The 18,054-nt window shown below is 39.3% G+C and overlaps 1 protein-coding gene across 6 annotated transcripts in view; it reads left to right on the top strand.

Annotated features, from left to right (window-relative positions):
* PHEX (phosphate regulating endopeptidase homolog X-linked) overlaps nt 1–18,054 on the top strand; it is a 259,988-nt gene that overhangs the window by 75,302 nt on the left and 166,632 nt on the right. For 5 of the 6 annotated variants that reach the window (XM_037821360.1, XM_037821359.1, XM_037821364.1 and 2 more), the window contains 4 exons: nt 3,845–3,931; nt 4,913–5,139; nt 13,177–13,245; nt 16,394–16,510. In XM_037821360.1, coding sequence (XP_037677288.1) covers nt 3,845–3,931; nt 4,913–5,139; nt 13,177–13,245; nt 16,394–16,510 — 500 coding nt within the window. The remainder of the gene's footprint in view (nt 1–3,844; nt 3,932–4,912; nt 5,140–13,176; nt 13,246–16,393; nt 16,511–18,054) is intronic. The other variant, XM_037821363.1, reaches the window with a different exon arrangement.

An 18,054-nucleotide genomic window follows, 5' to 3' on the forward strand; every position in this document is an offset into this window, starting at 1 on the left:
AGGCACATGAATGAAGTCTTGGATTTCATTCCATGATCTAAGAACTGGAATGTGCGAAAAGGCGATGTTAGCACTATCAGGACGTTGCTGATTATAAAAAGAAATAGTGAAATAATGAAAGTAGTTGGTCCTGCTACTCACAGTTCCTTTTTAGTTGGCTGAAAAACGTCTTTCCCTCTCTCTCTGACTTCCCTTGTCAGGAATTCTCTGAGCATTAGGCATTGAGCACCACCAACCAAAGCACTAGGCCCTGTTGTTCAAAGATGAATGTGACCCAGCCCCTGCCCCAAAGACTCCTCAGTCTAGCAGAGCATGCAAAATAGATACTATGCATAGTTAAGGTCAATTTTATGCACCCAAAGTGTTTTTTTAGTGGTATTATTTCAGGCCCATTAACCAAAAATATCTTTATTAATGTTTCCATATAATTAGTCCTCTGTGGGGTCGGGCTTGTGTTACAAAGGCACAGCTGTCGACACCACAAGCGCAGACAAATTCTAGATGGGTCGTAGATTGAAAAGTAGATCTAACTGTGAAACAGTAAAGATTCTAGAAGAAAACATGGGAGAATATCTTCATGACCTTGGGGGAGAGAGATTTCTTAACTAGGACACAAAAAATGCCAACCTTAAAGGGAAAAAGATTGACAGATTGGACTACATTAAAATGAAGAATTTCAGTTCATCACAAGACACCATTAAGAAAATAAGGTCTATGGAATGGGAGAAGAGTTTGCAATGTAATATTCAATAAAGGACTCATAGGCAGAATATATAAAGAGCTTCTACCAGTCAATAAGAAAAAGATTACCCAGTAGAAAGATGGGAAAGAGACTCAAATAAGCACTTCACAAAAGAGGGTCTTGATTGTACTTGGTTGAGGGTAGTGACTGAAAGAGGGCACAAGGGAGTTCTCGTAATAATGTTGGTTACATGGGTGTGTTCTCTTTGTGCAAATCTTTTGAACTATGATGTGCACACTTTTCTGTATGTATGTGTTGCTTCTATTTAAAAAGTTTACATAAAAAAAGAAGAAAATCCTTGTTCAGGAGCAGGAATATGAGCAAAATATTTTCGGAGTTTAACACTGCAAAGTATCTCTCATCAGCGAGTATTGCCTCTGCAAAGGAAGCAGAGGAAGTGTTAAGAATGGAGTTTTGGCAGATGGCTAGGGCAGGTCTAGTTTGTGAAATAGTCCTAAACACAGAGAGGCAGTGTCTTGGGTTAGCAGAAGGCCTTTGGCCACCAATATCCCAAGAGGGGAAGAAGAAAACAAAAGCATTTATGGAGGAAGTACCAGAAGCACACTTGATTGTTTTACAATTTTGGGTATGGCTAACTCAACCTCTAATCCTGTTTAAGCCACCATTTGTTGATCACTGATTATGTGCTTGGGCACTAAGCTAGGGGCTTTCTGTATATTAAAATTTTTAAATCCTCACCACAACCCTGAGACATAGCTACTATCATTATCTGAATTTTACAGATGAAGAAACTGAGGCTTAGAGATGATAAATAACTTGTTCAAATTCCAGGTAGAAAGTAGCAGCAAGCTGCAGCTGGAACCCACGTCTGTGTAATTCAAAAGCCCACTCTGTTGACATGTCTATTATATTGCCTTATTTTTTTAAAAACCAGTTTTATTTGGTTGAGCATGAGGAGAAGAAAAAATACTCACATAATGTGTGTAATGTTTCAATTTGATCACCGCAAGCACTTTTCAAACCAATTTTAAAGTTGGTGGCACTAGAGGTTTTTATGAACTGCAATTTTCCTTTTCCATTGTGTCATGTAAGGAATGCCTGTATGAGGAGTTGGTGGGATTCTGAAATCTTCCAAAAACAAACCACAGGGGTTAGGATGGGAATGCCCTTGGATGGGTGATGACTCAGCACTTTAGGGCATTTTAATAACCTAATTGCCTTTGATAGGCAACCTTTGTTTTCTGCTCATTAATGAGTCTCCCAGCTAGATTTTATTCCTCTTAACAGGAATTCACACGCAGAGATACATAAAATGGATGCTACCCACTGATTGCCACATCACTGTCTGGATATCAGTGCTCTCCTGCCTGCTTGGGTATGAAGAGAAGAAAAGGGCATGACAAGGAAGCTCTGAGAGCTGAGTCTGTTTTAAAAGCCAAATTCTGATATGGAAACCAGAAGTTTGACATATACAGATTATTGATATTTGTATGTGGTTAGGGTTTGGGGATTGTCCTACTTAGCATATTCATGTCTTCTTTAACACCTCTTGTGATACACAGCGTGCCTTGGGTCACACTCAGGTAAATATTTAATACTTTTAGTTCTTGTTGCTCCTGTGGCTTGTTTTTGGTCCTCAGGGCATTCATATTTGCAGCCTGCAGTGTTTAGAGCATCAGAACAACATAACACCTCTAAATGAAATTTGGATTATGTACTTTCGCGTGTGCCCCCTCCAATAATCTAATGCCTGTGTAAGCAGTGTGGCAGAAAGACACATGACCCGATTTGCATGGAAATATATGTGGATATGGTTTTAGAGCTTTGTTTATTAAAAAAAAAATCTCCTTTCTTTATCCTTGAGGCTACTTATCCCACTTTATTGCTATGACAATATATAAGAAACACCAAACAAGTTGAAATAATTGAAAATGTCCACATCCAACCCAACTTAATTCATTTTACTTGAATCTATTTAGTTATATGGGCTTATTTTATGTACAGGTGTTTATGAAAAGCTGGATGGGAGTTCTGAGTTGCATTTTTTTTTTAAATATAGCACTTCTAGTTTAGAAGCAGATTCCTCTTCAGGGGCTATGTAATTATTTATTAATTTGATCAGCTCCGTACATGTGTTTTGGAGCTATTCAGAGTACTGTAGGAACATCTGTTGTAGCATGATTTTGGAGGCTGTTAGGTTGTTTCAAAAATAAACCACAAATGCCTTGGCAACAGCAGTTTGACAGAGTTATATTTCAGCAGTGTCATGGGGCTGTAGTCACCTTAGGGATTCCTCAACTTGCCTTCATTGTCAGTAAATTGATTCTCTAAAGTGCATTCAAGGTGTCTTTTTTGGGGAGGGGTTGCTCTTTTTGAGTCCTGTCTGTCTTCTTTCCTTATTTAATGAAATAGTTACCAACTGTCATTTTCCACCTTCAAACAATAGCATTAGTAATTTTATAAATAGGAGATCATTTTCAAAGTAGATCTGCATCCATCCTAGCAACCATTTTGTACACGTAGCCTCAGTTAAATGGCCAGGGCTTTGGATGTGTAAATGGGCAAGTTTTCAGGCAGTTTGGGTAAGCTTTCCAATCTCACCTCTCCATTTCCTGTCTAAACAACTTCTTCCATGTCCACAGAATGTTTATACAACATTGAGTAAAACTTCTAATGGGAAATTTCTTCCAGGTGACCTCCCTGAGAGGCTGGGATGTGAAGAAATCTTAAGAAACCTGACTGTGATGAAATTGCCTCCGTTGAGAATATTACTCAGTGCAGAAGTAAGGGACAGAATTCAGTTATTTTTGGTTCTTGAATAAATGAATTCTGTTTCCTTTTGTGTAGGTGGCAGAAGAAATTAACCCCTACAGAAGGTCTAGTCTCCATTGGAAATTGAACTTTTGGTTTCCTTTGAATTGAGAGAGCCCTAGATAAGAGAATGTTAAATTATTTGTATTTGAACCTCAAGCAACCTGGAATAGGTTCCATTGTATGCATTTCTTTTATAGATCTGTCTTTGCCAGGGTCGTCTGTCTTTACATTTAATTTTCTGGAGGCTGGGACCATAATTATCAAATGACCTCCAACTCAGCACCACATACGAGTGGATACTAACGAATCCTCTTTTAACCTTCATAGCACTTTTGGAGAAATCAATCAGTAGAAGGCGGGACATTGAAGCCATACAGAAAGCCAAAATCCTTTATTCATCCTGCATGAATGAGAGTGAGTAATAAAGAAAGTAAATAAAACATCTATCACCCTGATTCTTCAGAGTTCTAATGTATAAATATATTGTTGAAAGAAAAGGAGAAATAAGAATTCTATTAATGTTTAAAGGTGTTGTTTAAGGAAAGGAACAATTCTCAAAGACTGGATTTTGACTAGCCCTGTCTTAGTTAATGTACCATCACTGGCTTGGTGGTGAAAATAATTTTATTTCCATGGTTTGGGTTCTTTGGGTATCATTTACTCTATGAGAAACTTGGTCAGGGTTAGAAGGGAAACCCCAGTGTACTGGATACAGAAACCAGAAACCAGTGGCCATGTCTGATCTGTGAAGGAGCTGGGGCTGGAGGACACTTGGGAGCATTGATATGTTCCGTTGGACCTAATGAGACCTAGAAAAATCCAGATTCCTAGTCAGGCCAGGCCTTAGGCCTGTTTCCACATCTTGGGTCTGACAGGTGTTAGAAGAGACACTTGGCATTAGGGCAGCCATTTTATCTGGTCTGCCTTTTCAAGACTTTTGCAGAAAGAAGCCAGTACCTCTGGAAAGCCTGTTAACTGGTTTTGGACTTGGGGTATCCTCTGGTGAGCTAGAAGAGGGCAGTAGAAGATGAAACCTCCATTGGGAATTGATGGACTTTATTAAGCTGTTTCTTTCAGTCAGCGTTGTTCCTTAGTCCCACAAACTGTTATAAGCCTAACATGGTTCATTGGCTCTTTTATCACAGGGAATATTTAGCAGGTTCAGGCAAGAGCACCAGGTTTTTGACAGTCACATGGAAGTGTGAATCATAGGTAGTTCTGTCTCTGTGGTTATGTTCATTCCCACCTTCTCCCTAACAGCTACTCCAAGATCCAGGATTGAAATGTTAGGTTGGGGCCTTATAGGGATTTTCTCTCAAGAAGATGCAGTTGCAATTTTAGTATGGTAATCCGGTTTGCAATTCTAATGCTGCCTTCCTATCTGCTCCCTTTCAGAAGCGATCGAAAAAGCAGATGCGAAGCCATTGCTGCACATCCTGCGGCATTCACTTTTCCGCTGGCCTGTGTTGGAATCTAATATTGGTCATGAAGGGGTTTGGTCAGAGAGAAAGTTCAGCCTTCTTCAGACACTTGCAGCATTTCGTGGTCAATACAGTAATTCTGTATTAATCCGTTTGTATGTGTCCCCTGATGACAAGGCATCGAGTGAACACATCTTGAAGGTAGAGTGAGGATTTCCTTCATCCTGTTAGTTCATTCCAGGGTAGCTTTTTGGGGTGCCTACCTGGGAAAAGAGACCCATGCTGCCCCAGTGGTATAATAAGGTAAAAAATTCTGTTGAACAGTAAGATCTAGAATATTTTCTTCCCCACTCAGTGTATAAAGTGTTAGCAGCAAAGTTTTGTCAGCCTTCAGGAAGCAGATGAGTGAGTTTCAAGTGATCTGTGATTTGGCTCCCACTCCATAATTTTGGTGGGAAATTGAACTTCAGTCTTTGCATTTCTCCCACCTTCTGGCTGCCCTGTTTTTCAGCTTTCTCCTCGGGCACCAGGGGACCCTGCAGCCATCATATATCTGGTTTCTGAGAAGACACTCACTGTCCCAGCCCGTGAGGCCCCTTCAAGTGTGCTTCTCTGTGGCTGTGTCTTAAGCCACCCATTCCCTCTCAGATCCTGCCATGTCCTAGGGGCACTGGTTCCTCTGTTCTTGAGAACCACTGTCCTCTTTTGCTGCCTAGATTTCTTTTTCCTGTGGGAGAAATCCCTTTTGCCTCAGACTCTCTTTCCTTAGTGTACTTAGGCTTTCTTTTCCATTGGATTCTCTGTTCTTCAATGTTCTTTGATTTTCTAATCCCATAAACCCATAGGAATAAGAAAAAAGGGACTCCTTCAGAGTAGGTGTAACATTGTGGGTATATTGTTTGGTGAGAAGATGGCACCTTTGGGTGAAGAAAAAGACACTGCTTTCTCTGGGCAGATGCTTCCCCTGCCAAGGACATGCAGTTTGGTAAGCTCAAATTCACATAGTAGACCCATGCAAAGCTCCCCTATGCCAAGACAGCAAAGGATTTGCTTCAGGCTTAGATGGGAGAAAAGAAATAAAATTAAAAAGGAAACAGCAGAAGTTATTCTCTGAAAACATTATCTTGCTACTTATATTTGGGTTTATTTTATATAAAGAGATAGCAAGAATTAGGATTTAAGGGACAATGAAAGATTTGAATATATGTGATCCTGAAAGAATGTTTGGAAGGCAAGGATTATCTTAGTACCTGTTACTGTTAACTGAACATAGTGACTTAAAAATCGTCATCAGGTGTGTGGAAGGACTTCCTTGAAGAAGGCAGAATAGGGAGTTGCAGGGCTCACTCCTCTCCCCCAAACAGCTAATGAACAGGCAGAAACTGTGTGAAGCAACTATCCTTGGGCTCTGGAGAACAGGGGAGCACTGCACAGCATCCAGGGAAGAGCAGGGCTAAGAGACTGAGAAACTGTGGTGAAAAACTGTGAGTAACTTGTATGGCTGAGGCTCCTGGTACCCACTCCCCACCCCCCTTCAAGGCAAGCAGCTTTGGGTTGGCCGGTCCCTGCCTGGCAGGCTACTGTGGACTGGGGGGACTGTGGAAGCCCTCCTCCTCAAGATCAGAGGGGGATACAGCCCAGTACTAAGCCAGCTACTAGCCAACAAATTTAGACTGCTGGGTCATGCTGCTTTAGCCCATCCTGGACAGGTCCTGCCTGGGCCAAGTTTTGAACTGCACCAGAGATGGAAATGCCAGGGAGCTAAAATACCCCGTCTTCTTAGGGCTGTGGGGAATAGGTTCCTGAAGAGCACCATCTGCTGGGCAGGCCAGGAAAGTGTGCCCTTGGGGAGCTAAAATAAAGGCTTTTTGGTATCTTTCCTGACCCTCTCCCCAGGGCCCTTTGATACTGGTCTGCGCCCTCAGTGTGAGTCACTGGCCCTGTTTTGGCTGGGAAATACTGATGAAGCAAAGGTCAAAGAAGAGCCTTAACACAAACCCAATCAACAACAAAATCCTAGACAAGAGAAAGAAACTGACCTTCAGAATAATCTCATTAAGTTAATGAAATGCCTAGATATCAGGAAAAAATTACAAGCCATACTAAGAAACAGGAAGATATGGCCCAACCAAGGGAACAAATTAAGAAGTCAGAGGAGATAGAGAATTTGGAACAATGAATCAAAGATGTTCAAACAAATCTAAACCAATTCAAGGAGATGAAGTAAAATATGGCTAAAGAGATAAAGGATATTAAGAAGACACTGGGTGAACATAAAGAAGAATTTGAAAGCATGCAAAGAAAAAGAATTTATGGGAATGAAAGGCATAATTGATGAAATTAAAATATTCTAGAGGCATAAAACAGCAGATTTGAGCAGAAAAAAGAATCAGCAGCCTAGAAGACAGGGTATCCAAAATTGAACAGACAAAAGAACAGACAGGAAAAAGAATGGAAATATTTGAGCAGGGTCTCAGGGAATTGAATGACAGTGTGAAGCACACAAACATATGCATCATGGGTGTCCCTGTAGGAGAAAAGTAGGGAAAGGGGGCAGAAAGAATATTTGAGGAAATAATGGCCCAAAATGTCCCAAATCTTATGAAAGAGAGGTTCTTTGAGAAGATCCACAAAATTGACAAACCCTTATCTAGACTGACAAAGACAAAAAGTGAGAAGATGCAAATAAATAAAATCGGAAATAAGAGGAGTGGGGGACACTGCTACTGACCCCACAGAAACAAAAAAGATCATAAGAGCATACTATGAACAACTGTAGTCAACAAATTAGACAATTTAGATGAAATGGACAAATTCCTAGAAACACTCAAATTGCCTACACTGACTCAGGAAGAAATAGAAGACCTCAGCAAACCAATCACAATTAAAGAGATTGAATCAGTCATCAAAAACCTACCAACACAGAAAAGTCCAGGACCAGATGGCTTCATGGGTGAATTATTCCAAGAAAAGTTAATACCAGTCCTGCTCATAGTCTTCCAAAAAATTGAAGAGGAGGGAACACTGCCTAACTCATTCTGTGAAGCCAACATCACCCTAATACCAAAGCCAGTTAAAGATAATACAAGAAAAGAAAATTACAGACCAATCTCTCTAATGAAGATAGATTCAAAAATCCTCAACAAAATACTTTCAAATAGAATCCAAAAGCATATTAAATGGATTACACACCATGATCAACTGGTTTTTATTACAGTTAAGGGTGGTTCAACACAAGAAAATCAATTAATGTAATACACCACATTAATGAATTGAAGGGTAAAAACACATGATCATCTTGATTGATGCAGAAAAGGCATTTGACAAAATCCAGCATCCTCTCTTGATAAAAACACTTTGAAAGATAGGAATCAAAGGAAACTTCCTCAATATGATAAAAGACATATATGAAAAACCCACACCTAACGTCATACTCAATGGTGAAAGACTGAAAGCTTTCCCTCCAAAATCTGGAACAAGACAAGGATGCCCACTGTCACCACTGTTATTCAACATTGTACTGGAAGTTATAGCAGAACAATTAGGCAAGACAAAGAAATAAAAAACATTCACATTGGAAAGGAAGAAGTAAAACTTTCACAATTTGCAGATGACATGATCCTGTATTTAGAAAGCCCCCCCCCCAAAAAAAAAAAAAAACTACAGCAAAACCACTAGAGCTAATAAATGAGTTCAGCAAAGTGGTGGGATACAAGATCAATGCACAAAAATCAGTAGTGTTTCTGTACACTAGTAATGAGCAATCAGAGGAGGAAATCAAGAAAAAATTCAATTTTCAATAGCATCTAAAAGAATCAAATATCTAGGAATAAATGTAACTAAGGATGTAAAGGACCTGTATTCAGAAAACTACAAAGCATTGCTAAAAGACATCAAAGAAGACCTAAATAAATGGAAAGACATTCCTGTTCATGGATTGGAAGATAAATATAGTTAAGATGTCAATTTTACCAAAAGTGATTTACAGAATCAGTGCAATCCCAATCAAAATTCCAACAGCCTACTTGGAAGAAATGGAAAAGTCAATTATCAAATTTATTTGGAAGGGTAAGGGGCCTAAAATAGCCAAAAGCATCTTGTAAAAGAAAAATGAAATTGGAGGGCTCACACTTCCTGACTTTAAAGCATATTACAAGGCTGCAGTGGTCAAAACAGCATGGTAATGGCATCAAGATAGACATACTGATCAGTGGAACCGAGCTGAGAGTTTAGAAATAGACCTGCACATTTATGGTCAATTGATCTTTGACAAGGCTGCCAAGTCCTGTCAACTAGGACAGAATAGTCTGTTCAACAAATTGTGCTGGAAGAACTGGATATCCATGTGCAAAAGTATGAAAGAAGACCCCTGTCTCAGACCATACATAAAAATTAACTCAAAATGGATCGAAGACCTAAATATAAGAGCCAGGACTATAAAACTCCTAGAAGAAAACGTAGGGAAGCATCTTCAAGATCCTGTGGTATGTGGTAGTTTCTTAGATCTTATACTGAAGGCACAAGCAATGAAAGAAAATATAGATAAATGGGACCTCCTCAGAACTGGAGGCATTTGTGTTTCAATGGACTTTGTCAAAAAGGTGAAAAGGCAGCCTACTCAATGGGAGAAAATATTTGGAAACCACATATCTGATAAGGGCTTAATATTCAGAATATATAAAGAAATCCTACAACTCAACCATAAAAAGACAAACAACCCAATTAAAAAATGGACAAGAGATTTGAATAGACATTTTTCTAAAGAAGAAATACAAATGGCTAAAAAGCACATGAAAAGATGCTCATCATCACTAGCTATTAGGGAAATGCAAATCAAACCACATTGAGATATTTCACACCTACTAGAATGACCACTATTAAACAAACAAAGCACTACAAGTGTTGGAGAGGATGTGGAGAAATAGGAACACTTAGTGACTGCTGGTGGGATAGAATGGTATAGCCACTCTGGAAGACAGTCTGGCCATTCCTCAGGAAGCCAAGTATAGAACTGCCATATGATTCGGCAATCCTGCTACCAGATATATAATCATAACAACTGAAAGCAGGGGTGTGAACAGACATTTGCACACTGATGTTCATAGTGGCATTATTCACAATTGCCAAAAGATAACAACCCAAGTGTCTGTCAGCTGATGAATGGATAAATAAAGCGTATGGTATATATGTACAAAGGAATACTATTCAGCTGTAAGAAGAAATGAAGTCCTGATGCATGCAACAACATAGATCAACTTTGAGGACATTATGTTGAGTGAAATAAGCCAGGCAGGAAGGGACAAATATTGTATGATCTCATAAATATGAACTAAATATAATAAGCAAACTCATGGAGTTAAAAATCCCAAATAACACTGTCCTATTGTCAGCTTCTTTAGAAAGGCTTTTGCCTCAAGGGTTTGTATGTTTCTAATGTGATGTAGTTGACTGACCTTATCCAATCTGCTGGTCTATTTAAAATGTTCCCTAGAAACCCTAACAATCTAAAGTTTTTAAAAAAGTTCTGTTAACCTCACTTGAATTATCAGAACTTTTACAATAAGTGGATATAACTTCATTTCATGAGAGGGGAGCCTTGGCTTGCTTGATATTGTTTACACAGTTTCCTTTCCTATGAGACTGACACTCAAAATATTCTCCAAGTGGTCCAAATGTAATTGAAAGCCAAAGCGTCTTAATCATAATGTTGTGTTTCATGACCCTGGCTTACTTAATTTTTGAAAGAAACCTTGGTAGATTGGGAATTGCAGTAGGCTGAGGCCAGGCTGGCTTGTGACTTGATTGTTTTAGGCCAATTAGGGAAGGTTGAACAAAATAATTTGAGGATTTTAGCAATTTACGCAGATAAGATGGATGTTTTGAAAACATTTTTTTTTTCCCACTCAAACAAGAGTAGTAATTTTCCTTGAATTTTTTGTAGCATCACTAGCTCTTTACTTAACTCAGCCTTTGTAGCATCTGTTGCTTATGAAGGGGATTTTCATGAAAACCTGTGATCCTATGCAGGTTTTATGTATTAAGAAAAGAATAAAATATTTTGAGATTATAGTAAGACCAAGAAGAAATAAGAGGAGTTGGATTAAAACAGTTTAAAGTCCTGTAAACTAATGATACAGGCATGTAGGATTCAGTTTTTATTCAGATGCTATTAATTTTTTGATTTGTTATTTGGATGATCTTGTATCTCTTGTTAACTTGGCTTAATTTTTTTTGGTTGTGAATCAGAGATTTAAACTAGAGAATCTACTGCTGTTGGGATCCTTTTTATTCAGTCTTGAGGCAGTTGCTGATATTCAAGGAAGAATAAACCGTGGATTTAGAGAAGGTGCTGGAAGTTTTAAAAAATTTTATTTTTAAATTTACATACAGTTAAATTCACTTTGTGGTGTACATTTCTATAAGTTTTGAAAAATGCATAGAGTCATGTAATCACCCCCCACAGTCAAGATACAGAATAGTTACATCACCCCACAAAATTACCTCATTCTGCCCCTTTGGAGTCAACCACTCTCCTCATCTGCAATCCCTGGCAACCACTATCTGTTCTCTATTCCTATAGTTTTGCCTTTTTCAGAATGTAATAAAAATTCACCCATGTTGTTGCATGTATCAGTCATTCATTCCTTTGTATTAAAGCCTGAGTAGTATTCCAGTGTGTACCACAGTTTGTTTATCCATTCACTAGTTGAAGGGCATTTGGGATATTTCCAGTTTTTGACTATTATGAATAAAGTCATGCATAGGTTTTCATTTCACTTGGGTAAATTACATAGGAGAGGAATTGCTGGGTCAATATGTAAGTGTATGTTTAAATTTATATGAAACTGCCAAACTGTTTTCCAAAGCGACTATACCATTTTGTATTTCCACCAGTGATGTATGAGCCATCCAGTTTTTTCACATCCTCTCTAGCACTGGGCATTGTAAGATTCGTGTATGTACATGTGTGTGTATATGTGTGTCTGGCCATTTCATAGTTGTTTAGTGTTATCTCTGTGTAGGCTTAATTTGCATTTTCCTAATGACTAATGATTTTGAGCATCTTTCCATATGCTTATTTTTCATCTGTATATCTCCTTTGGTGACGGTCTCAGTTGTCTATTTTCTTTATTGTCACATTTGAGAGTTCTTTATGTATTCTGAATAGAAGTCCTTTGCCCTTTATATGATTGTCAAATATTTTCCCCCAGTCGGTGGTTTATCTTTTCATTCTCATAACAGCGTCTTTCACAGAACAAAAGCTTTTAACATTGGAGATTTTTTTTTTTATGGGTTGTGATTTTGGTATCATGTCTAAGAATTTTTTTTTGCCTAACCCCAGATCACCCCTATATTTTCTTCTAGAAGTTTTATAGTTTTAGGTCTATGATCCATTTTGAGTTCAGTTTTATATAAGATGTGAGGTATGGATCAAGGTTCTTTTTTCTTTTTTTGACTTATGGATGTCTAGTTGTTCTAGCACCTTCTTTGAAAAAACTGTCCTTTTTCTATTGAATTGCCTTTAAGGTGCTGAAAGTTTTAATTCAATAATTTATAATATCCTTCTCCATAATAATTATTCTACTTAGCTGTCTGATTATTATTTGTTTGTAATAACCTATCCCAAGCTCTCCCTAGAAGGCTCTAAGATTTGCACAGATTTCTCAAAGCAAGATTAAATTTGATTCCTTTTAATTAAAAAAATCAATGCAATACAGCATTTTAGGGATAGGCAGGTGGAAAGTCCAATTAATCAACTCATTCTGGATTCGCCTTTGGCTAAATAGTGTAGTGAGAAGAATGCTGGATCTAGATGACAGGATACAGTGATTCTCTTCTAAGTGCTGTCCAACTGCTTTACATTGGGAAAGTCACATCACTTTTCTGGCTTTTGTTTCTCTACCCATTAAATAAGGTGGGGTGGAGGGTGGGAACCAGATAATCTCTAAAACCTATTCCAATTCAAGAAGCTTTGGTGCTATTAATTATTGATAGAACTTTAACAGGCTTTGAAACCATGACTCAGGAAAACGGGCAGGTCGCTGACACTTTATAATATCTGTCATCTCTGAAGTACCTATTTACATGTAGTTCTGAATGTGTGAATTGTTTTTATAATGTTGACACAAGTTAAAAATATGTCTGGGACGCAGATGATCTCATGACTCTTGTTAATACGGTACATAAGCATTTATATATAGTGCAAGCAGAATGCTTTCCATTTTTTTGTTTTAACAGCTGGACCAAGCAACCCTCTCCCTCGCTGTGAGGGAAGACTTCCTTGACAATAGCACAGAAGCCAAGTCTGTAAGTTTTACTCATATTCAACTATGTCCCTTATCAAGCTGCCTTCAGGTTCATAAGTTGTTCTAAGAGCCCTAATTCTTTACTGGAAATGAGCAGTATGGCTGCTTTATGACTGTGTTCCCAATGAAGGATGCAAAGGTCTTTTATTCAGGCAGATAAATTGGACTCCCCGTCTCCAGACTGAACAAGTGCTCATGCTCAGCATCCTCGTGATCTAGCTAGGGAGATAGCACACCCAAAGAAGTAACGCAGAAATGAGCTTGCAGTCATTCCTTAGAAATGCCAAGAGCTCTCTATACATTGCAAAAACACAGCATGGGGAGAACTACTCAGTAGACTAATGTTTCTCAGTTTCACTAAGAAACACTTGGGACGTGTCTATGAAGTGTAGATTCTTGGGCCACAGCCCTGGAGAGTTTGATTTAATAGACTTGCAGTGGGGCCCAGGAATCTGTATTTTGAACAGGTGCCCCAGGTTAATGGAGGGTTAATGAAAACCAAGTGGGATCAGTTAGCTTTGACTTCTTGGGTTGGCTTGGAACCTAATAGTTCCCAGGAGACTGGATTTCAGTGGGGTTCATTCCTGATGTTTTCAGTTTGATGCAATTTATTGGAAACTATTGAACTTCCAAAGGAGCCTTAAACCCAAGGGAGCCTAAACATAGAGAGTGCTGTGGTTTATGCCCAGCCTGAGAATGTACCGAACTTGGACGGGAAGTGCTGGTCTACAATTGAAGTCCTTTGTCCTGCACTGATTCTAACCCCTATATGTAGAAGGCCCTGGAGGGCAGGAAACTAGCCAAGGTCCTGGCCAGCTTTCTGGCCAAGGCCTCTCATCAAAGAGAGTTGGCAAATTTTCATTCTTGAAAATGGACAGAATGAACTTTTGCCGCTCTGAGAGCACCTCTGTTTCTACTGAAGTCACCACCCTCTGAGCCACCAGGCTTGAGATCTCCTCTCCTCAAAGCCAATTGGCCAAGTCTTATTAATTCTATCTTCAAAATATCTCTTGCACATGCTCTCTCATTTATATCCTTACAGCCCTTGCTCAGATCCTTGTTAATTCTTGACTTGAGTACAGCAAGTGTACTTTTAAATGTTATCTCATCGCTTTCATTCCATTTCTCCTTAGCACCTCTTGACAAATTTTCTTCTTAAAGCACAGCTCCCAGCCTGCCAGTCCCATATTACATTTTCTCATGAAATAGGATCTCCATTCCTTGGAGAAAGTTCAAGGCCTCTTTTTGACCTGATGCCAAACCACCTTGCCTGTCTCATCTGCTTTTACTTTTCCCCCAAGAAAAGCAGCTAACAGTCACGCTCCGCACTGCTCCTGAACCATCTCCTTCAAATGCTCTGTCCCCAGTTTTGCTAGGCTGGAACTCCTCCTCCAACTCTTGGGAGTTTCCAAGCACTTAGCAGCTTTATGAAGGAACTTATTTTGGTCTCATTAATATCATGGTTGGTAATTACATGTTTATCTCCCTTACATACTGTTTGAGAACCAGACTCAATTATTTACATTTTAATCTGCAACCACCACCCCCCACCATATTCCCAGAGTGCCTAGCATGACCCCTTGCACATGTCTTGAGTCAGTACTCAATAAGTGTTTTTTTAATTGAATTGGTGTGTTCGGGGATCCCCCAAGCCACCCCTGGATTCAGTGATTTGCTGAAAAAACTCACAGAACTCAGAAACCTTTTATATTTATGGTTACAGTTGATTAAAGTGAAAGGATACAGATTAAAATCAGCAAAGGGATAAAGGCTCACAACACAGAGTCCAGGAGAGAGCAAGCATGAGCTTCCAGTTGTGTTCTCCCGATGGAGTCGCATGGGGATGTGCCCCATTTTCCCATCAATTATGTGTGTCAATATGTGTGAAGTATTGCCAAGTAGGGAAGCTCATTTGAGCCTTGGTGTCCAGGGTTTTATTGGGGCCAGTTATGCAGGCATGGCAGGTCAACCACATGGCTGTCCTTAGTTACTCAGTCTCCAGTCGCTCTAGAAGCCAAGCTGATACCTCGTGGACCAAGGACCCCACCACACATGACATTCTTAGCATAAACTGTCTGGCTTGCCCAAAGCCACAGGTAAACAAAAACAATCTTATCAGGATATTCCAAGGGCTTAGAGATTATCTCCCAGGAACCAGTAAAGGAACAAACTTTTCCTTAGAACGTGCAGAGTATGGACAACCCAGGCCTGCTGAGTTAAACCTTTATTGCACAACTGGGAACGGCAAAACATTACTTCTAACCAAGGCTGTTTTCAACACTTGATTACTGATGCAGGAAATATTTATTAAGGGCCTCCTATATGCCAAGCACTGTATAGGTTCTGAAGTCATAAACATAGTAAGAATAGCTTACAGAGTCAAGGTGTACATTAGGAAACCTTATTCCTATAGCATAATTACGAAACAATTTAATACCTGCTGTATTGAGTTCCAACAGATATATCTGAAATGAGAGGTGCCCCCCCACCATGAGATTCCTTAATTTCCACAACATAAACTCCCCTCAGAATGACATTGAAGAGCCCTACAGTGGGTTTTAAGAGTATGCAAGGAGGAAATTTGATATTTGCCATTTGGTAGGTTTTGTTCATCATTCCTCTCTTCTATCTCTTTTTTTTCCCCCTGAGCTAAGGAGAACTTCGTGGAAACTGTACAAAACTGAAAAGACACAGGGCTGCAATCCCTGGTCTTTTAATTCTTAGTGTGAAGGCAGGTAAATTGAGCTGGAAGAGAGGAAATCTTCGCGGATCATGTCTTCTGCTTTTAGAAAGCACAGTTCTTCCCTCATTATTATATTAAAGCCTCACTTGCCTGAAAAGAGGAGTTCTGCTATTTTCTTTCTAATCTAGGCTCATTTAGAGAGGTTACATGTATCCATAATATCAACAATTGCCAGAAAATTACTTCTCTTGATCTTTGTCTCTTATGAAAATAGTACCCAAGTAGTGATCACTCTTCTTTCTCCCAAATTGGCAGGTGGGTGGTTGGCATTGCCTATATCATACTTTGAGTACAGAGGGAAAATGAAGGGTATTTATTTACACCTGCTGTTTCCACTCTTCAGGTCTCTGAAACCTACTTCCTACTAGGCTGTTATCATGGACACTCACTTCTTTATGTCTTACAGTATCGGGATGCCCTTTACAAGTTCATGGTAGATGCTGCTGTGCTTTTAGGAGCTAACAGATCCCGAGCGGAGCATGACATGAAGTCTGTGCTTAGATTTGAAATTAAGATAGCTGAGGTAAGTCTTAATCTAAAATATTTTTCCTATCTTCTCTTTTCTTTATTTTAAAGACAGTATAATATACTGAATGAAAGTATAATTGCAATAAAATAATAGCATTTGGTGGCATTGCCCTTTTAGCCCAAGGTAGAATTAGTAACATCCCCTTTCGTAAGTAAGAAGAAGAACCAGGACAGAAAGAAGAGCTCTTTTTTCCCGACTGCTTCCCTTTAAGCCCATTCAGTGCCCATAGCCTGCTCAGCTGTGGCTGGCAAAAGATTGGCCGCAGGGAAACCCTATGACTGTTCTCCCAGAGAAATTCCCATGTGGCTCACTTGGAAGAAGAGATGTTTAATATAGTTTTATTGATTTGACTTGAATGGAAGTTTACTTTTAATCCAGTCTACCTTTTTCACAATTGCCACTCAGGGTCAGTCTCCCCTAAGATCTGGGTTCAGGGAAGTCTGTCCACAAATACTAGATACATCAGTTAATGTAGAAAGTGTATAGGGCATGCTGGTAAACATTTTAGTTGCATTCCTGGTGCTACTTTGTACCTACCCTTGTTTATCATCTGTCTCTTGCCCCACTTTCAATGAATGTCATTGTGTCATATTCCACACTTCTGTGTAAGACACCTTAAATTCTTTCAGGCTCATGGTATATAAAAACATGGATATAAAAACAAACCTGGGGGAGAATAATGGGAAATTATAAATGGTTAGCTTGTTCATAGAATAATGTTTTTTTCTAGAAGAACCAAAGTACATAAAATCTGTATACATTCCCAGGACTAGAGGTAACAAATATAGTGAAGTCTGCTTGTGGGGATACCTGTAGTGAAAAAAAATGATGCTTTTATCAAGAAACTTTTGCATGTCGGTTGGTAGTTGTGGTGGTTTGAAGCTGTATGTACCTCAGAAAAACATGTTCTTAAATCTAATCCATTCCTGTGGGAGTAAACCTGTTGTTAAGTAGGTTCTTTTGATGAGGCTACTTCAGTTAAGGTGTGACCCACCTCATTCCTCTTACTGGAGTCCTTTATAAAGGGAATGAAGAGAGAGAGAGAAAGAAAGAGAGAAAGCCAGGGAAGCAAGAAGCTGAAAGCAACAAAACCTGGAAGAGAAGGGAGAGGCCAGCAGATGCCACCAGATGCCTTGCGTATGGCAGAGGAGCCCAAGATCTTTGGCAGCTGGTCTTCGGGAAGAAAGCATCGCCTCAATTTGGACATTTATCTCAGCCTCAAAACCGTAAGCCTATAAGTTAATAAATTCCCATTGTTAAAGCCAACACATTTTATGGTATCTGCTCTGAGCAGCCTTGGAAACTGAAACAGTTTTAGCACCCCAGGAGAGTGGGGTGCTGTTATTGCAAGTGCCAAAAATGTGGAAATGGCTTAGGAATTGGGTAATGGGTAGAGGCTGGAAGAATTGTGAAATTCTTGATAGAAAAGGCCTAGATTGCTTTGAAGAGACTGTGGGTAGAAATTCGGATGCTAAAGGTACTTCTGATGAGGCCTCAGACGGAAATGATGAATGTGTCATTGCAAACTGGAAGAAAGG

The sequence above is a fragment of the Choloepus didactylus genome, chromosome X, assembly GCF_015220235.1.
Source record: "Choloepus didactylus isolate mChoDid1 chromosome X, mChoDid1.pri, whole genome shotgun sequence".
In the NCBI taxonomy this organism is placed as follows: domain Eukaryota; kingdom Metazoa; phylum Chordata; class Mammalia; order Pilosa; family Megalonychidae; genus Choloepus; species Choloepus didactylus.